Source organism: Synchiropus splendidus, chromosome 4, assembly GCF_027744825.2.
Source record: "Synchiropus splendidus isolate RoL2022-P1 chromosome 4, RoL_Sspl_1.0, whole genome shotgun sequence".
Lineage (NCBI taxonomy): Eukaryota > Metazoa > Chordata > Actinopteri > Syngnathiformes > Callionymidae > Synchiropus > Synchiropus splendidus.
Genome location: NC_071337.1, coordinates 30,485,180 through 30,505,023, shown reverse-complemented (window position 1 = coordinate 30,505,023; position 19,844 = coordinate 30,485,180). Strand labels below are relative to the sequence as shown.

The 19,844-nt window shown below is 42.3% G+C and overlaps 2 protein-coding genes across 3 annotated transcripts; one reads left to right on the top strand and one right to left on the bottom strand.

Moving 5' to 3' along the window:
• Positions 1-788: 788 nt before the first annotated feature.
• ube2ql1 (ubiquitin-conjugating enzyme E2Q family-like 1) lies at positions 789-13,827 on the bottom strand. Of its 2 annotated transcripts, none has more exons than XM_053863318.1 (3): positions 13,625-13,827; positions 11,286-12,172; positions 789-4,743 (listed from the first exon to the last, which is right to left on the bottom strand). In XM_053863318.1, the coding sequence occupies exons 2-3, from the start codon at positions 11,994-11,996 to the stop codon at positions 4,612-4,614; spliced, it is 843 nt and encodes a 280-aa protein (XP_053719293.1). In that variant the 5' UTR covers positions 11,997-12,172; positions 13,625-13,827; the 3' UTR covers positions 789-4,611. The 2 variants fall into 2 exon arrangements, with proteins under 2 accessions (XP_053719293.1, XP_053719292.1); XM_053863317.1 differs by lacking the exon at positions 13,625-13,827 and adding an exon at positions 12,420-13,609.
• Positions 13,828-15,457: 1,630 nt separating this feature from the next.
• On the top strand, positions 15,458-19,628 carry med10 (mediator complex subunit 10). Its single transcript, XM_053862748.1, has 4 exons — positions 15,458-15,698; positions 15,784-15,867; positions 18,238-18,340; positions 18,439-19,628. The coding sequence occupies exons 1-4, from the start codon at positions 15,577-15,579 to the stop codon at positions 18,535-18,537; spliced, it is 408 nt and encodes a 135-aa protein (XP_053718723.1). The 5' UTR covers positions 15,458-15,576; the 3' UTR covers positions 18,538-19,628.
• Positions 19,629-19,844: the final 216 nt, after the last annotated feature.

Here is a 19,844-nt window from a genome sequence, read left to right as displayed (position 1 = left end):
GCTCACCATCATCATTAGCCTTCTTCCCTGTGATCCTCTTCATGTCCTCCTTTACTGCGTCCATTAAAGAAAGCAACTAAATCGTGGTTGTAAAAAATGCTGTGGGCTGGACTTGTGCTGTGTCTATGCTGCCTGCTGTCACTCATAATTTACTCCCTGAATGATGTGTTACCAAATTATGACTCTACTTTTGTTTTCTTTTGTTTCCACCAATTCAAAAAGATACAAATATAGTCCTTTGTCATCAGTAATATTTTCACTCGAAGGTCTGTGTTCTCAGATGGCCAGTCAATGTGGAGTTAGAGATTGTTTGTCAAGAAAAGCATTGGAAATAAAGCTGATAAATGCAGTCACCAGGTAGATCAGCACACATTTCCATAGCTGCATGACAGGAAGAACAGATCACGTTGCGTCTGGGGTGGAAAAATGTCAGATATTAATCCAACCAAAATGCAGAAAAATAACTAAATTAATGAAGGAGAACTCAAACTTCATATAGCCATCAATGTCTGTTCTTTGTGTTTAGCCAAGTGGTTGTGTTGCACGGCACAGAATGTATTTTAACTTATCCCTTTCTCGTTTTCATGAAAATGTACCACCTGAACACATCTGGAATCTTGACTGGGATGGACTGGAATATGCAGCTGAGGACAAAAAAACCCCCAATATAGCAGTAATAAAACCTGCACAGAGGAGGACAGGACTCAATAAAATGGGTCGTTTAAATATATTCTTACCATGTTTCAAACAAAAGTCATCCGGCTGTAACGTCATCTGACAAAGCATGCGACAAAAACATAGTCCAAACACTCTTGAGTATACTATAACGTTTATTGCACATTCCTGTTTGGTCTTGCAACAAACTTCACCTTTTTGAACTTTTAAGATCCCGGTCTGGACCAAACACTCAAGTCAGCAGTAGGATGAAGCCGCGTATCGTAGGTCAGATGTGCACATTCCCTTAACAAGTGAGATTTGAAGCATCGAGAGGTCACACTGGTTCAGAGTGAACATTTGAACCTTCAGCAAAATACATCAACAAATCAGGGCTCAGTGGGAGGGACAGCAGTGACATCATGAAGGGACTCGTTTCAGGTGAGAAGAGCGACTTTTCGATTGTTAAAGCTCTCGTTTCCTGCTGAGATAGTTCATTAGTGTCTTGAGGCTTTGAAGCTTTTCGTCCCATCAAATAAATAAACCTCCCCCATCTGTGAATTTTTTTTTCCTCACGGCAATACCAGCAACATGCTTCAAACCTTCTTTTTGGCAAACAACAAATAAATTAAAACACAAACATTCATAAAAACACTGACGTTTTTTTTCTTTGCGGACACTCAGAAAAAATAAAATTATAAAGATACATATAGTACAGAACCTTGAAAAAGGAGATCAAAACAAGAAAAGAAGCATTTTGCGTTTTTTTCTTTGTGTCATTTCTTGCTTTTCTTAAAAATAAGATATACAGTAGCTAGCTATCAATCACGTGTCACATGCAGATATAATACAACATAATCAGTTCACCCAGTTAGTGACTGCAACTACCAGTCTAAACTAGATCACAAAATGATTCGCCTGAACGCGGCGAACACAAGTCAGATATTTTTGACTTCACAGTAATCATCTGTTTACAGTTTGATTGGCGGAAAAGCCGAGAAAACACTACACCACCGATCCTGAAATGAGGAGCCAAATTGAAAGCAAACTAACACTTTTGCACATGATCACGTACCAGATGGACTACTCTTTAAAATGGCCACGTTTGTTCACGCACGCACACAGACAGACCTTTTGTTATCGATGGTAAACTTTGGGTTGCAAATCGCAGCACGCCAGCAGCAACGTGTCAGTGGGTCCAACATCCTGCTCTGGGAAAGACTGCTGGTACCTGCTGAGTGCTTCTTGACCCGACCTTCTGCTCACATCCTCCTGTAACCCTCATTGGACAACAGTGTCACAGTGACCGAAAGGTCAGGGCGAAGCAGGAGCTTTGACATCCACCAATCGTTCTGCTTCTCTCTAATGACGCACCACTGAAATGTCAGACCAATTAGCAGCTTTCTCTCCTGACATTTAACTGGCAGACAGCAAACCGTCGTCCGCTGCAATTGGACCGGACACGTAATCATTCACTACTACGGTGCCCATTTCCGACTTCGCAATATTATTTCGTGGTTTTATAAAGGCCATCACTCCAGTACTGCATCTGTACGGAAAAGCAAATAATCTCTATATTCAGCCACTTCAACACAAACCTGACATTTGGAAAAGAGTCAGCCACACATGATCAAAGCTTTCAGCCAAACCCACTTCTCCATCCACCGGCTTTCAACCTTTCGCTTTCAGCGGACATCAATTGAGCAAGCAGCGACGCAGACACCCTTTCAAAGCAACCCTCCGGCATTCTCTGTATCAAGACTTTGCATCCAGACACGGCTTGAAAACATCCCTGTTGGCGCGGCGTTCTTATGAATGCACCCGAAACATACCAGATGCTTTCATCAAAAGAAGACTGAAAGTGACTTGTTTGATTTCCTAGTTAGCACAGTGAGATTTGTACAATGCACTTTTTTTGCCAAGTTTTCTTTTCCCAATTAATCGTACTCCTAAAGTCCTGCGTGCTTCATGGGTGACAATTTAAAGTCTACTATCATAGCCTCATGGCCCAGAATAATTCCACTTTAATTGTACATCACACTGTTATGTGACTGATATTCACTGGCGACTGCTGTGTCCATGACCTGTTCCGACCCTTATATGGGTTGTCCAACTGCTTGGGTGTATTTACAGCAGCAGAATCTAGCAGCATTGTGACAATCACCCCAATATTTACTGAGAAAATACTAGAAACTGAAGGCTGTCTAAATAAGACACTCAATGGAGTTTGACTTCAACTGTTATTAGCAGAAGTCTTGTTTGTTCAGATCATTCACTCTAGAGCTAAAATGCTCAGCAATCGCTGCTGTTTGAATCCAGACAGTGACATTAATTCTGCTAAATTCTTTCGTTGAATCTGCCTGAGTTCACATAACATTTGTGAGGGAGTGAGATTGCACTGACGTATAAAGAACATAAGAACAAGGCCATGTTCGAGTGATGAGGGATGTCACAGAGATTGCTTAAACCAGCGCACGGTCGCATCTGCATGTGGAACTTTTTCTGAGATCAACGAGAATCAAATGTTTTTTGACAAAATCATGTCTTGATTTTGTCCCTTGTGTGGCGTGGTCTGCTTCTGGCTTCACATATTTGGAACGCTCTTAAGGAAATGTGACCATTTGTCTTCTGTCATCAGTCCCAGCCAGACTACTTTAGTCACTTTGCTAGGAGCAGAAATGCATCACAAAAGAAAGCGTTTTTTTTCAGTGGAAAAGCAACTATTACTGCGGCTCCTGTTGATCACCTTCTTCTATCTGTGTTGCATCCATGGCTTCACGTGTAGTAAGAAATGTCCACTCACAGACGCCTTCACTGAAACGCTTGAGTGTTACAGAAGTGCAAATGTACCAACGTCTGGGTTCCTTACAGGTTTTTGGAGTTATAGGTTCAGGTCACAACCGTGAAGTTTTAACAGCAAAATAATAAGTGGTATAAACGCTCCCTTGAGACCTTGAGAGCATTCACAGTTGGACACATTTAGAGGGTCAGTCCCCTTCCTCACACACATATTGGCCTTTGGAAGTACCATCTGGTATCAAAATCATGTGACTTGCGGTCTTCTTTCTCTCCAACACATACATACACACGTGCACACACGCACAACACACTCTCCTCACAATCGTGTCGAGCAGGGAGAAAGAAGAGTAGCGACTGACTGTCATTCTATCATACATCATCACTGCATAAGCAACATGTGCCCTTTCCCTTCCCAAATAATCAATATTCATCTACGCAACACTGAGCGCTAAAATTAGCCACAAGAGACAGCGAGAAAGAAAGAAAAACAAAGTGATGGAGTGAGCTGAAGAACGACAAAAATACAAGGGAGCACAGCTCCATGGAAATTACAATCTTCATGTTGCATTGAACTGTGAGCGTCTGCACAGTCAGAAAGAAAGAGGAAATGAAGGTGGGACGCAGATATGCTGTCGGTGTATGAAACATTAACAGCTTTATATATATGTAAATGACCTGACAGCCATGGGGGGAGACGGCGGGTGATGTGGGTGTAATGGGGAGAACAGGAAGGACAGAGAGGAGAGCTGATTTATCCCCCATCATTCAGTAGTCTTTCACATTGGTGGAAAAGTCCTTTTGCACGTGCATATTGTGCATTCAGGAAATAATACCTAAAAAACAAAGCGCTGTCTGGACGGCAAACTGTGATGCACATGCCTCAGCTCACACTAGACACACACACACACACATATATATCTCCCTCTCTATCCTGTCCTATTTGGAGAGCATCCCAGTTTTTGAAGCAGAACAACCAAAGAAAGCAGTCTGATCAGTGAGTGTGACTGCTCACTGAAAGTCCCAAACTTATCAGCCAGACGTACGTCTGAGTGGAAAAGCAAAACGGTGGACATGGAATCGTTGAGTTAGTGTGGCATGTTGTTTGTAGGGCTAGCTGGGGTTGCTTGGCCAGCGCTGAAGCAGTGTTCTGGCCGACATTCAGCCGTCGGACACGGGCGGCGACACCCAGCCGTATTTCTCGTGGGTCTTCACCAAAGACTTGAACGTAGCCTCGGCTTCCTTGCGACTGAAGGCCTTCTTGGACTTTCCTGCTTTCCGACAAATGCGACCCTGAGAGAAGAAAGAGGCAGAGGAAGAGGAGAGAGACAAAAAGGTTATAAGCTTTCGTAGTAGAACTTTCAAAGAGCTGAAGACATCTAGGCTAGTCGACAAACAACTAGATAAGAGTAAACAAAGAGTATTGCTGTGTGATTTATAGTGCACAATGAGTGGATTATGTTCATCCCTTGATAGCACTGGAAAGTGAATTATGTGGTGGAAACTAAAATAATACGTTTATTTTATTGCATATACACAACAAAGACATTATGATTTTCTTTTACAAGTCTTTATTTTTTGTATATATTTATATTTTAATAATTGCATGATAGTTTTAAATTGTTTTTGTTGTTCTTATTATCACGATAAATGATAATCACATTTTTTTCCTTTTTTAAAATTTTGATTCTGTTACAGACAATGTGACATAAGGATTTCACACGTTGAATGTGTGCCTCTGTTTGTAGCACCAGTCCTATTAGAACATGGCAGACGGAGGAGTCGGCTGTGATGCTGCTGTTCGGCTGGGAGTGGGAGGGTGAACAATAGCCGGAGACAAACCCCTTCACATCAGAAAGCCCAAGACTGAGTCAACCCAGAAGAAGACACCGTGAGTCATGCTTGTGTCACTTAAGTAGCTCCTTTACAAAATCATGGCATAAGAAAGGTGAGTTGAAAAGTCAGAAGACGGCCAGCGTGTACTGTCAGATGAATGGGCGTCTGTGGACTGAATAGATGCTGTTGTGCATCACTATCTCTCTATTTTATTTTAAGAAGAAAAACATGTTTGTGACAAATCATGCACTGTACTCTTACAAAGTTGAAATAAATTGTGTAACTTTAGACCACCAGAAAGACTTAATATCCTGACTTAAACACTGAGGCATGTAGGAAATAAACAGTATCTCTTCTGCTTATTATTTTCTGCCTGTTGACTGTAAAATTGAATCCACATCTAATGGCACCCCCGTAAAAGACATGTTCATAGCCTTGACTGAAGCCTGCTTCATGCTGCAAAGACGGTACCCAAGAGGTGCAATGTTCAGACCGTTGGGAATGAACCACCAGTGGCAACCTGTTTTCTACCCTCAGGTGAGTCTTTATGTCCAGCCACATACAGCAGCATCCAAGTTATAATTCTAAATATGAATAATTGACATTGACTGTGCATTGATGCATTGATGACTGTTGAATGGAACTGATACTACTGTTTGATTAATGCGCAGTGTACATTGACCAAACTGTGTATTTGGACCAAACTATCTGATGTACATTGCAACAGTTTCTTTTTTAGGGGCCTGAGGTTTGGGATTGCTTGATGAGCAGGTGACGTGGTGTGTGTGGATCTATGTGCGCAAGATTGATTTTTTAGTATCAAGGTTTATTTGAGCTTTTGCTGAAGATGCAATGTGCCCTTGTAAGATCGGTACTGGAGCTGACTTTGCAGGTCAGCCTGTCTTACTGTGACTTCATATACTCATTTCATGAACACGAAAAATAATACACAATAATGATATAAAAATAATGATTTGGGGTGGTTTAAGGAGAGAAAAAACATAAAGGAATGATTCTGATGCTTAGGAAAAGAGGGAAACAAGAGGGAAATGACTTTGTGCTCCCAGTCATCAGGGAGAATAGTGGCGCCGAACGCACTCAAGGCTTCATGGCAGAGAGGAAAGAACATTTTTGTCACGAGAGCAGGAGAAAGACGCCTGCAGGCCACACCAGCGCTGTGTGGCTGGCAAGTCTGCTCCATGAGCGGCGTACACTCGTGTAAAGTGGCTCCTGGATACGTGTGTGAATGCACATCAGTCAGCGAAGAGAGAGCAGGGGGCCCTAGTGCATGCTGGGTATTGGCTGTGAAGACCCAGGCCTGGGGGATTGCATAATAAAAAGAGGTCAGGAAAAAGCAGCAGAGATCAATGAGTTTGTCATCACCATCCTCAGCAGATCACTAACCAATCCCCCCTCCCCCGAACGACAGTGGGGGTCATGAAAGGATAATTATACTTGCATTAAGCTTGAATGGACTGTTTCGGTTTCCTGTTTTAAAAATAGCAACACAGGAGATCCTGTGTAATTAGTGAACTAGTTCACCGTTGGTGGTGATTCTGACACGTCACCACAGGAGTCAGAGCTGAAACTAAGGTGTGCAAGCTAATCAGACTGGGCTTCCTACGGATCCCTTTGTCTTCCTGTAAAAGTCAGATAACTCACCTGGCTTTAGAGGTCACGTGAGTTTTGCAGTGGAAGTGGGACACAGCTGCATCCACCCTTTCTCATGCACTATACACTAGAGGGAATAGGTTTTGTCATGACTTCTTCTATACATTCTCCATACAAAACACAAGATGTGCGACAGAGGAGATGAGGTGCCACACAGGACAGGAACACCTTCCCAACCCTTCTACTCTAGGAGACCGTGGCTGGTTTAAAAAATGGACGTCAACCAGCAAGTAGCAAGATGAATGCCAAATTTAATTTTGCGTTAAAGGTAATAATAAACATTGTAGTGATTGGTAGATATAATAAATGCATTGCCCCCATCAGAAAATTCTAACTTGCATACTCAGTGCAGCAAATATATACACATGCCATTTTGCCCTTTTGAATGATGCAAACCATTGTGCTGTTTCGATGAATCACTTAGTTCTTTTTTAGTACCAGGGAGCACACTGCTAGTAATTCTGCGCAACAGAAGTCTATATGTCAGCAGGCAAAGCAATAGGTGAGACATTTGCAGTTACATGTATATCTTAATTTAATTGATGTACATTTCATGTATATTTCATTTGAAAATGGACCATTCCACTCTCCATTTCATTTATTACAAGTGTTCCATTCCCTTTTATAACTAAACCACAGGTTTTGGTCGATTATTGACGTCTCCCATTCATTCTTATTTTCATTATTTTGCTACTTCCCAGCTTGTTTGCTCCATGCTATTGTCAATTATATTTTTTCACAGTGATAAACTCTGGGTTTATCACTAGATGCGCAAAATGATGAAAGAAAAATCGATTTTCGCTAGTATGTGGCCGTCTTGTCTTTCATTTAAAGAGGTAAGGTTCTTCAGAGACACAAAATAACTCATGCAGAATGTTGTTTAAAGAAGCTTGGGATGTTCACAGGATTCCCAAAAGTGGTTAGGTCTGTCATTTTAACTTTGCTCTTTGTAGGAATTACTTGTGACTTTACAGTACAACTATTGTTTACACCATGCTTCCATTTGCAATAAAAAATGGTTTGTTATGAGATAACCAAAACCTCACAATCTGAGTGTGAATGAGAGTGAAAAAAATGTCATTGATAAAATGAATTTACTACTTCAGTTAAGTTAAGATTCCTAAATGTGAAGAGAACATGTCTCTAGACTGGTATGGGAATGCATGCATGCAGGATTCAATTCATACTGTCATTTCCATCAATCCACCGCACAAATAAAATCTTGGGAAATCAAAAAGGACAATGTTTTTTTGCAGACATTTGTCTTCAACCAGATGTGCTTACAGACTGAAAGATGTCAGACGACAATCCAGATAACTAAAATAAAAACAATCATATTATTGTGAAGACAGAAAATATCATCCACTCCAACACCCATGTGTCCGTGCCAACTCTAAACACAGTAATTTAATAATATGAGTAAAAAGAGCTCAAGTCTTCAAAAAAAAAAAAAAAAAAACAGCAATAAAATCAGTCCATTCAAGTCCATTCCTTCAGTCTCCAAAAGTTCGACACCAGTGAGCTTCTTATCACACCTCCACTGACCAGCCAGATATTCAATGTGAACTAGTTAAAAGACAGACAGGATGCATTGACCTTTTGTGAGGGCACAAGCAAGACCGTCGCACTGCTGCAGACAAAGATAACACTTTGTTTTTCCCTCACAAACGTTTTCTGGCCACCACCGATGAAAACGGTCAATACCAACAACACAACATTACTCAAGATCTGTGCATAAAATTAATATCATACCATTTGTGTCCATCAAAATTAATTTCTTTGTATCATCAGTCAGAAAAGAGCCAATGGTCATTGCATCGGTTCCAACACCTACAAAGTAGACGGTAATGAGTGAGATGAAAACTATATTCATACATTTTTGAGTTGAAAATGGCTGGTTCCTTCACCCAAATATGTTTCCAATCTATCCATCAAAACAGGCCAAGTATTGTTAGGGACACATGAAACATTGGTCAAGAGGTGGTGACATGTGTTTTATGATATTGTTTTCAAATGAATATAAACAGTTGCGGTCTCTGTTGAGGCACTTAAAAGCTAGTTTTTTAAGTGCCTCAACAATAGACTAAGGGATAACAGCTAGTTTTACCATGTTTTAAAAGATGGGTGATTTAAGGAATGGGGTTAAAGCAACAGCAACTGGAGAACCTTCTCTAGAGACGTTTCCAAGAAAGGGATGTGCTGCAGGACTGTTTTCTACTTTTTACATTTAATTATGACTCAAATAGACAGGTCTGCTAAATAAAGGACCTCATATTAAAGGGAGGTGCAAGCAGCGTGGAACAGGTCTGACACAAAGGCAGGCCGCAGAAGTTGTAACCGCTCAGGTTTTCATTGGGAGCGACTAGGAAGGACAAGAAGTGGGAGGCCAGACTCAACCAAGGGGGTTCATGGATGCAGTAATGCTGATCGGAGGAAGATAGGTGCGATCAGAGAGGAAGATCAAGACAGGGCGAGGGCGAAAGAAGGAAACAAAGATTCAGGTTTTGAGATCAATCATTCTTCTGATTGAATCAGTGACTTCAGTGATACATTCCTCACTCAACAATATTGTTTCAAAATTCTACAGGTAGCACATTTTACATCCCCATTTAACTAAAAACAAAACAAAACAAAAAGGCATTCACCTCTCCAATGTAAAGTAATTTTCAGACTAAAAAAAAAAGAACAACCTAATACCATGGTCATGATGAAAGTTGCAAATGTGTGTGTGTGAGTGTATGTTTGAGAGAGGAGAGACAGAGCGTGTGGGTACATGGTGTCACCCTTACACTAAAAATAGAAGGCCTCTAAACAATCCAAATGATGAACGTGAAAGTGGCACTGATGGATGAACAACACTCTAGTGGAGGACTAAAAATAGTTATGTGCATTAATCGGTTGTATCATGAGACAAGCTCTTCAAAAGTCTAGAGATTATGGAGTAACTATTGTTTCCATGACCAGCGCAGCAGGGTCATCATTAGGGAGTCGACTCAACTGTCTAACGTTGGTTACAGATAATTAATGGCCGTAGATGACTGAGAACTAATGTGCCGTTACATCACCAATGACAAAAACGCTGCACACTGGGGGGATGGGCGGGAGTCTCCACACAGTTTACATAAGCGACAAACCGTCACAGGCTGACGTCACGACGCAGCTCATCGATAACAGGGAGTCACTGGTGAAATGTCTGGAGGAAGATATGTTGACATGGGTTTTCTGTGAGCGAGAGACGGAATGTGACGCGCGATCGGCAGTGGAAGTGCGGAGCTGCTGCTGATGCTGCAGTGCACTGAGGATGGGAAAACAGATTTGTCAGGATTACATAATCCAGACCGTCTAAATCACCCAGGACAACCAGGCTAGCTGCTATCTTCCATCATCACATGGATGTTGGATAAACACTGATCATACAAATACAACAGTTCCACAGCTCAGGGCGAGCTGCAAATGTGCCGTAACTCATGTCGTTCTTTGTTGTCACTGGATGTGGATTAATGGAGGTGATGTGACAGAGGAGGCCTGGACTGCCAGGAAGCCTCATGGAAATACTGAATGCAGCATGAAATGGCAGCTAGGAAGACACTCACGGTGATAACAATTACAACATTACCAAAAACTGTGTGGCCGCTTTAAGGAAAGGCATCATTCTGTCTTGTCTCAAGAAGACATCTAGGCTTTGATTCAGTACAACAGTGTTGTCCTCATTCATATGTAGCTGACTCTAACATGCTTACAATCACATTTTCCTCTTTCCTACATTATTTTTATGAGTACAATTTAGCTTCATTAGAACTGAATTAGTTACTGGGCAGCAAACATGGTGTCACATGTAACAACGCTATCTTTTTCAGAAATATGAACCGATTTCCTTTACATGAGGTGACGTCCAAGACCTTATGCTAAAGCTCACCTTATCAGCCATTAATGTTTAATCATAACGAAATGAATTAAAAATTTAATCTAATGGGGGCTAAAAGCCGTTTCAACAAAGTGAAATCAACAGGAGAGGCTTCCTTTACAGAAACAACGAGCTGTGTTGCTTGAAATGAGAAAAGCGAATTGGTTATGCCAATCGCCAGTGTTTGATTTGAGAGATTTAAAAAAGTACATCCAGTGGCTGGAAGTGAGAGGGGCAACACAGCGAACCCGGATTTGTCAGCTGGTGGCCAGACATGCGTGAACGCTGCGTTAATTACGCATGACGCGTGGATGCACAGATGGATGGCTCACGGTTTGACATTTAAATGTGAAATGATTAATACGGCGTGACGATGATAGCGATATAGCAAGCATGAACGCAAGCCCACCCCCTCCATCCTCACCTGTCCTTTGACGAGGCTGGCCGCGAACTGCCTCATGACCGCCTCCACTGTGTAAGCGCTGGACCATCCTCGGGGGGTCAACAGCTCCATGCAGATGGCTCCGCCGTCCAGCACGTAGCCGTTCTCCAACCTCGGAGTCAGCACGCGCATGAAGGGGGGCGAGAAGGGGAAATTGTCGGGAAAGGTGACATTGAGCAGGATGAACTCGGTGCTGGTCTCCTTCATGTCCTGCCACAGCGCCGAGTCCTTGTCCACCTGGTGCAGCTTGACGTTCCAGTCAAACAGGTTGTCCTCCACTAGCTCCACGGTGATGAAGTTGTCCCCGAGCCTTCGGATCTCCTGCAGCTCTTTCATCAGCCGTCGCGTCCGGACTTGGGTGCAGTGTTGCCGGTGAGGCGCCAGCGGCGGGATGGAGGAGGTCGCTTTACTCCCCCCGACACCTCCTCCTCCTCCGCCGGTCTGCTGCTTCTCCTTCGCATCCTTGCCTTGTTTATCCTTCCCGGACGGCTTGTCCTTGCCGAGCTGGTCCAGTTTCCTGGCCTTGATCTCCGGGGTGCTCAGAATGTTGCTGTCGTTCGCGGTCTGGCAGTGTTTGTTGTTCTTCTGGTTCCCCTTGGTGCTCTTCAACGAGCCCTGGTGGTGGTGCTTGGGGTCCTCGGTGTCTCGATCGTGCAGGCGGATCAGACCGATTTTCCGCAGTAGTGTTGCCATAGTTTCTCTCGAACGCTCTGTTTCTCCTCCAACCCCCTTCCCCAGAACCGGGGCGAGTTCTGCTCTTCTGGCCGGTTCCGCTCGGTTAATGATGCTGCGGGTTGTTGTCGATCACTGCAGCCTCAGGATGTGCGGCTCTCTCCACTGTGCACCATCTCGATTCAGCCCGTCTGCGGCTGTAAAAGCGCACAAAACAATGAACAAATGTCTCTCGTTTCCACATTAAATATCGCTCATTTGGACCCCGGTGACTGCAGCTGTCAGACAGTAAAGCCACAAAAAAATACATAGATAGCGATTATAAAATATGGATTCAATAGAATAGAAGGTACATATATGACACACACACACGCCACTCCACACTATGATAGTATATACGTACAGAGCGTTTTCACCTTCCACACACATCAAGCAGAATCTTACCGAATCCAACGAATACGCGGCTTAAATGTACGTCCTGTCTCTCTGAAGAAAAGAAAGAAAGAAAGAAATGGATCCGGAATCCAGTAGAAAGGACGAGAGACGTTCCTTTGATGCGTGCGCAGATGCAGCTCGTCCGGCGTTAATGCAGGCGAGGACGAGTCAGCCAGTAATCCTTCTTCTTACGCACCCCGCTGTCACAGGGCTGCGGACGCGCTTTTCAAAATAAAAGCGCATCCTACACGCGCAATGACGCAAGAATATCCGTTATAGACGGAATGCAAATCCGAAGAAGTTGTCAGAGTGACGTGAGGAAGCGCAGAGGCGACAAAATAGTCAACTTGAAATTAAAGTACGTTCATTCAATGTCTGATACCTGCAAGGAAATATGGGGTGCATTAAAAAATGTTTGACCTAAGGCGTCGATTACCACTGAGTGCAAAAGAAAAAAAAACCCTTGTTTTGAAGTGACTTCGTAATATATATTCCTTAAATGGTACAGAGACTGTATGGGCTGCATGAATACTCATGCAGACAACACAAAACATATCACCAACCAAATGAACCCCCATGTGGCTCCTTCACTGCCCTTTGCATACTGCATCAAATAGTAGCTTGCATTTGTATGTTTCGAATGTCATTTTCCATCAATAGATTGCTGTTATATACAACTCCTACTTCTTCTTCTTCTACTACTACTACTACAACTACTAATCATCACAATCATAATACATAAACATAAACATTTTGAGTAGCCTATGATTGTGACTATGACCTTGTGAGAGGATGAGTCTGAGACCACCATGTCATGCATACATGGTGGGACAATCTACTTTCACAGTATAACTGCAGGCATATCTCTTGCCTTTTTCATCTGCTTCAAGAATGTGTGTTACAGAGTACAGAATGGATAGGTGTGGTGTTAACCCTGGAGTTTCCTCCAAGCTGGACAATCCTGGATAACCTCCAAATGGAGCATGGACAGGTGGCATCTTTAGCACTTTAATTGGCTTCTATCTGAGAAGTGAATCCATCCCTCTCTGGGGAAGGACAAAAACTCATCCATTCATCCCAGCCAACAAGATCAATTTTCAGACATATAAGACGAGGTTCGCATTTTATATTTTAGTCGTATTTTTTGGACAACAGAACTACTTTTCAAGAGCAGAAGTCATTTCCAGTAGGAAGGGAAAAAAATCATCACTCACCTTAAGGACACATCATTGAAATACATTTTAAGAACAAAAAAATCAGGAATAAATATTAAATTATTTATTTTTTATTATTAAATTAAATTTAAAATTACATTAAAATTAAATTAAAATTTAATTAAAATTATAAAATTTTACTGTCGCTTCGAGCAGCCATATTGCTCCAACACCTCAGTGGTCTCTCCACCCCTATTGTTCCACCTTAGTGTAAAGAACTATGCTGTCTCTTAGTGACACAACTAAGACGAACGATGTCACTGAGACAGCAAAGATGATCACAGTCACTTTTGATGAGCCAACCCGTCCCCTCACCCCTCTTTCTCTTGACATCATGGAGCAGGACGTGCTCACTCAGTTCAGGAAGCTGAACCTTCGGAAGGCTGCAGGTCCGGACAGTTTCCCCTGCCATCCTGAAGCATTGTGCTGCTGAGCTGGCTCCAGTGTTCACGAACATCTTCAATGCTTCTTTGGAGTCCTGTCATGTTCCTGCCTGCTTTAAGTCCTCTATCATTCCTGTTCCCAAGAAGGCCAGGCTCACAGGACTGAATGACTACTACACTACTGGTGGCACTGACGCAAGGTGCCTGGTTCTCTCTCACCTGAAATCTATCACTGCTTCTCACCTGGACTCATTGCAGTTTGCCGACAGAGCCAACAGATCTGTGGACGATGCAGTGAACCAGGCCCTTCATTTCGTTCTGGAGCATCTGGACTCCCCAGGAACCAATGCCAGGATCCTGTTTGTAGACCCCAGCTCTGCTTGAAGACAAGCTTCGCGAGCTCAACGTGCCTGACTCCCTCTGCAGATGGATTACAGACTTCCTGACCAGCCGGAGTCAGCGTGTGCGGCTGGGGACGACTGTCACCGACACTCGGACCCTCAACATCGGGTCTCCTCAGGGCTGTGTTCTCTCTCCATGGCTCTTGTCCCTCTACACCAACTGCTACACCAGTTCGTGAAGCTGATCAAGTTTGCGGATGACACCTCCATCATCGGGCTCATCTCAGATGGAGATGAGTCGGCTTACAGGAGGGAGGTGGAGCGGCTGGTGTCCTGGTGCAGCCACAACAACCTGGAGCTGTACGTTCTGCTGAGGTGATCGGTTGCAGCCGGCCAGCTCTTTAGGACCTGTATGTCTCCAGGACTCAGAGACGTGCAGGTCAGATCAGAGCCGACCCTTCTCACCCTGGACATGGACTGTTTGTTCCTCTTCCCTCTGGCAGGAGGCTACGGTCCATCCAGACCAGAACCTCCCGTCACAGGAACAGCCCCTTAGCCATCAGACTGTTAAATTTGTGATCAACCTTTGTTTTATTTTATTTTATTTTATTTTATTTCGAAGCACTTTCCTAGTTGGTGGGACCCCTACTCACCATCTATTCTGATTCAGAAATAAAATATTAAATATGAAATAAATACATTTTGTGACATGCTGTTTCATGAGCATCGACGAAAGTTACCAACTCATTCAAGAAAAAGCAAAACAAAAACGAAACATACATTGATTTTTAGGTCCCAACTAATGAGATTTACTTATAATCAATGATGTATTAAGATAAACTCAAGCTAATGTGTTTTGAATATTACATATTATGTTGTTTAACACTCAGACAAACACAGAGGGGTACACATAGAAGAAAGAGCAATGGCCCTAGATCGCATTTTGAGCAACAATATGAGCAATTATTATCATTCAATGCGTCACGTCGTACTCACAAAGAACAGTAGCCGAAGCACGACATCCAGAGTCGAATTACGTCTTCTCCTGTCGGAGGTTGTCAAGACAACGGGGGAGGCTCAACAGCGATTGGCGTATCTAGTGCCGTAAACCTGTGTGGTGCCGTGGAGAATGAGCTATCGTCAAGTAGCAACAAACATATGTATGAAGACGAGTTGTTCTTAAAATTCCCCTTTACCAATTCCTGCACTTGTATACATACGACTTAAAATGGCGGACAAGTTCGACAACCTCGAGGAGCACCTGGAGAAGTTTGTGGAGAACATTCGACAATTAGGAATCATCGTGAGTGATTTTCAGCCCAGCAGCCAGACAGGACTGAACCAGAAGCTGTGAGTTACATTTGGCTCTGACGTCCTTACTACACCGGCGGGTGTGTCAATCGAACTGGGGACAATTTACTTCTTTTTGTTTCAGAAACTCGATGATAACTGGGCTTCAAGACATCGAGAAGTGCCGTCAGCAGCTCCATGAGATCAATGTTCCGCTAGAGGTGTTCGAGTGAGTCACTTGCTCTCAAAAGTCTCTTTGTGCTTCTGTTGAGCTGATAATGCTTTCAGTTTGATTCAAATATAACCATACACATCTCAGAACCTGTCGTTCACGGTCACGGAGTGTAGCGTAGCATAGCAAACAACTTTGGTTTGGTTGGAGCACTGCTTTGCTGAACCGTGTTTTGTGACAAATGCAAGTGTTGGGAAACCTATGTGGTTGTCCGTTAAAACTACACCACACTCTGGGATGCATGTATTTTTTACATGATTGGCATAGTTTTGATACTTTAAAATTATTGTGACAAAGTCGACCAGAATGTTTTGGTTATTGCAAGGGTATATGCAGCATATTGTGCGTACGTAATTATATACCCTGTTTAAGAAGCAGAAATCCATCCTGGATGAGACTGAATACACACGTTCACCAAGTTAGAACACATATTTTGTACACACATAAGCTGTCAGCAACAAGATCCAGCATTGAGGGTGGTTAATGATGAAAACAGACTGCAGTATTCTGATCATGCATCATGCTGCGGCAACAATTAGGCTTGTCACGTCTTGCCAGGCATAATATTGAAGTGCACCTGTGACGTGTCGATGATTGCCATCATATAATTTATTTCTTCTGCATATTGTCAGATAGCCACTAAAACACAACATAACTGAACCAAACCCTTCTGCATTACTTCCACCGTTGTATAAGTCGTCACTTTGGTCTTGAACTCACCCTGGTTGACAGTGATCCATGTCCACAAGTTGCAATGAGATATTACTGATCACATGCAAAAGTAAACATGTACCATCTCAATGAATATTTAAGTTTGTGAGTAAAGGAGATGGACCAAAGGAATCAAAGAAACCAGTTATGCTTGAATAAACCAAAACCAATATACCAATTACAACTGAGATTCTAAGATTCCATCAATCCAATTCTGCAACTGTATTAGCTGCTCACGTTTTTGCAAACTAGTCTTGCCTTCTTGGTAAAGCAGCTTTTTGGACACACAAATCACACGTTTACAGACTAGGGCTCATTGTGCCTTTGTTCACCCTGTGCCGCATTACACATGTACTGTTTAACCTGTTCACCTTATCACATACACATCTCATCCAAGACACAAGTTTGACCCACACTGGATTTTCGATATCTTAAGCAATTTTTTTTCCCTTTTTAATCTGTCGGTGACCCCACACATAAAGACGAATAGTCTGCTGTTTGTTTGTGGTGTACCCTGATAGTCCCGTCATCGCACCAATTGAGAATCTCGTCCGCCAAAAATCTGGCGAGATCACCTGAGATTAAACAAAGTGGAAACATCACATCAAACGGAAAGTGCAGCTTGCAACGTGAAAGGGCATCAGATATTAGTGGTGTTGTTTTTATCACCAGTAAGACCCACAAAATGTCGCTTTGGGGGTGGCTCAGCCAGATGAGCATTTCACCTTAAATCCGAAAAAAGCTATTTTTTTAGGTAATACTGCAGCAATTTACAAGAGACAGCATGTGTATGATAAAATGAATTTTATAGGTACTAAAGCTATTTTGTTTAAACAACCTCAAGTCTTCCAGAGTTTCTTGTTGCACTTATATTATAATATATATATTGTTAAAATACTAATAAATATAGCAACTTTCTCCTAATAAGGCCATCATGCCATCTGATGTGATCTAATCTAAACAAGTCCGATTCAGTAACATTTTCAACTGACCAATCAAATGATGAAGATGATGATAATCCCAAAATTTCGCCCGAAAACACACATGGCGCCAGCGATCACAAAGCTTCTGTCCTCAAAGCTGTGAGAACCGCTGAATTTCGATCTCGTGAAGTTACTGGGGAGAAACACCCTTTTCATGGAAACCATTATGCTGGCACTATACAGGCACTAATGATCAGAGGTTTAGATGCCCCTCCAGCTAAAAGCCTGTTCTTGTTTGGCTTTTACGATTGTCAGTTGCCAGCCGTTTTCTGAGTTTTGAGTGTCTGGAACGAGTTCATGCTTAAAACACCACAGACCTACAGATTCTCTCATTGGTTGATCTTATTAGAGGCACCATAATGATGTGCTTACCTTCCTTGATCGTGAAAAATTGTCACAAAAACAGCCCTATTGTTGTTGTGTGTGGCACTCTTTACTCCTCATCTTACCTTAAGTATGTATCCCTGTTTTGGTGTCAGTAAATGAATGAACTGAATATTCTTAATGCTGTTTTTTTTTGTCTGACTCTTTTCTATTCTGATTAATGTTGTCAATAATCAAATGAACACAAAGAATGTAATATTTCTTATTTTTTCATAGAACATGCTCCAACAGGACAATGTGGACTGTTTTACTCACTGAAGCAGCAGTAGTGATTTTGTTCTATTTTAAGGTACATTGACCAAGGCAGAAACCCACAGCTGTACACCAAAGAGTGTCTGGAGCGAGCACTGGCCCGCAACGAGCAGGTCAAAGGAAAGATAGACACAATGATGGTGAGTGAGTTCCCATCTATCTGGAAAAAAAACCCAACAACAGTGTTTTTGTCAGTGTTCTGATGCAGTCCCTGCTCTGTCTTTGTGCCCCATTTCAGAAATTCAAAAGTCTTCTCATCTCTGAGCTGAGCAAAGTTTTTCCAGAGGATATGGCGAAGTACAAGGCTATACATGGTGATGATGCCCCTTCCTTGTGACTGCAGCACTGTGACCATTCTAACCAGAGACCCTTAAACTAGAAGTCATATCAGGGTTTGTCCAAGATGGATGTCCTTTCATTGGCAGCAGTGATAAACTGCCATGTTCCAAGACAGTTTTAGTGATGGGTTGGACGTAGTACTGTCCTGGACGGATGACTCTACGCCAAACAAGGTTACTACCCACGATTGGACCTTATATAACGGATTGCTGTGGTCCAGCAGTTACTTTTTTAATGCCACAAAATCTGTCCAAAATGATTCTTGATACGAAATTTAGCATGTTATATCAAAATAAAATGGTCATGTTAACGTAGCCTTGAATGGCAACAGTCCAAGAATCAGTGCTCTTAAGAAGTGACCTAGTTGATTCAACTTGATTCCACTCTCCAACTGTCTCTCTAGAAATATTTGCTTTTGAGCCTGGATTTAAGTATTTGGATGGGAAATGTCTTTGTACTGCCATATTTTTAATAAATTATTCTTATTCTGCACATGTTGGTCTGCTTTGCTGCGTTTTTTTAGTACATTTATTCAATGGACAGTATATAATTGTATAAGTATAGCTCCGAACACCAAGCACTGCCATGCAGCCTAATGTGTAACCAGCTTGTATGTGATGTGGTGTTGCCTTTCACAAACCATTCTGATGACTGTTTTGTAGCAAAAGACGGACAAGATGTTTTGTGCTTGTGTACATACCTTACCTTACTATGCATGTTTAGTACTAGTTCAGGTTACGCCTGATACTGGGGTAAATGTTTCAGTGTGTACTGTAATGAGGTCATTGAGTTTGGATGACTCGACTTTCATTGCTAGAGTGATCTGGTTGCCTTGAATCCTTCCTGTGTATGTTGTGTTCAGGTCTTTGTCAAAGCCCAAGATGTCTCAAGTTAAACCACTCAGATGGCACTCCTCTGTGGCTCTGCATTTTGATGCAGCTAATCCAGCATAGGTACTGGATTAGAAAATCAAAAAACTGTTCTATTTATAGTCGCTCTTTTCAGAAACCCATTTGTTTTATAGATTTGTTAAACAAAATGATGATTTAGCAGTGCACCTGTGAAGATATGTCTATTTTTTTATCACTTTCTTTAACTGTCTCTCTATTTATAATATTTTTGTTTTCATGTAGTTTTATATTGTTTTGGTGTTTTTTTCCTGCTTTTATTTGTCCTGTGGTTTTGCTCTATTTATTCTTCTTACCTGGTGGCTTTTCTGATCCTCACTAATTTTATGTTTTTTCATTTTGGTAAACGCAATTCCTTCACCATTTTCCATGACAGGTTTCCTTAGCATGTCAGCCA

Coding starts and splice junctions, on each gene's coding strand:
- ube2ql1 (XM_053863318.1), bottom strand. CDS start 11,996: ATGGCAACACTACTGCGGAAAATCGGTCTGATCCGCCTGCACGATCGA. Junction 4,744..11,285: donor CCAGCCTCGTCAAAGGACAG/GTGAGGATGGAG, acceptor TTCTTCTCTCAG/GGTCGCATTTGTCGGAAAGC.
- med10 (XM_053862748.1), top strand. CDS start 15,577: ATGGCGGACAAGTTCGACAACCTCGAGGAGCACCTGGAGAAGTTTGTG. Junction 15,699..15,783: donor ACAGGACTGAACCAGAAGCT/GTGAGTTACATT, acceptor TTTTTGTTTCAG/AAACTCGATGATAACTGGGC. Junction 15,868..18,237: donor GTTCCGCTAGAGGTGTTCGA/GTGAGTCACTTG, acceptor TTCTATTTTAAG/GTACATTGACCAAGGCAGAA.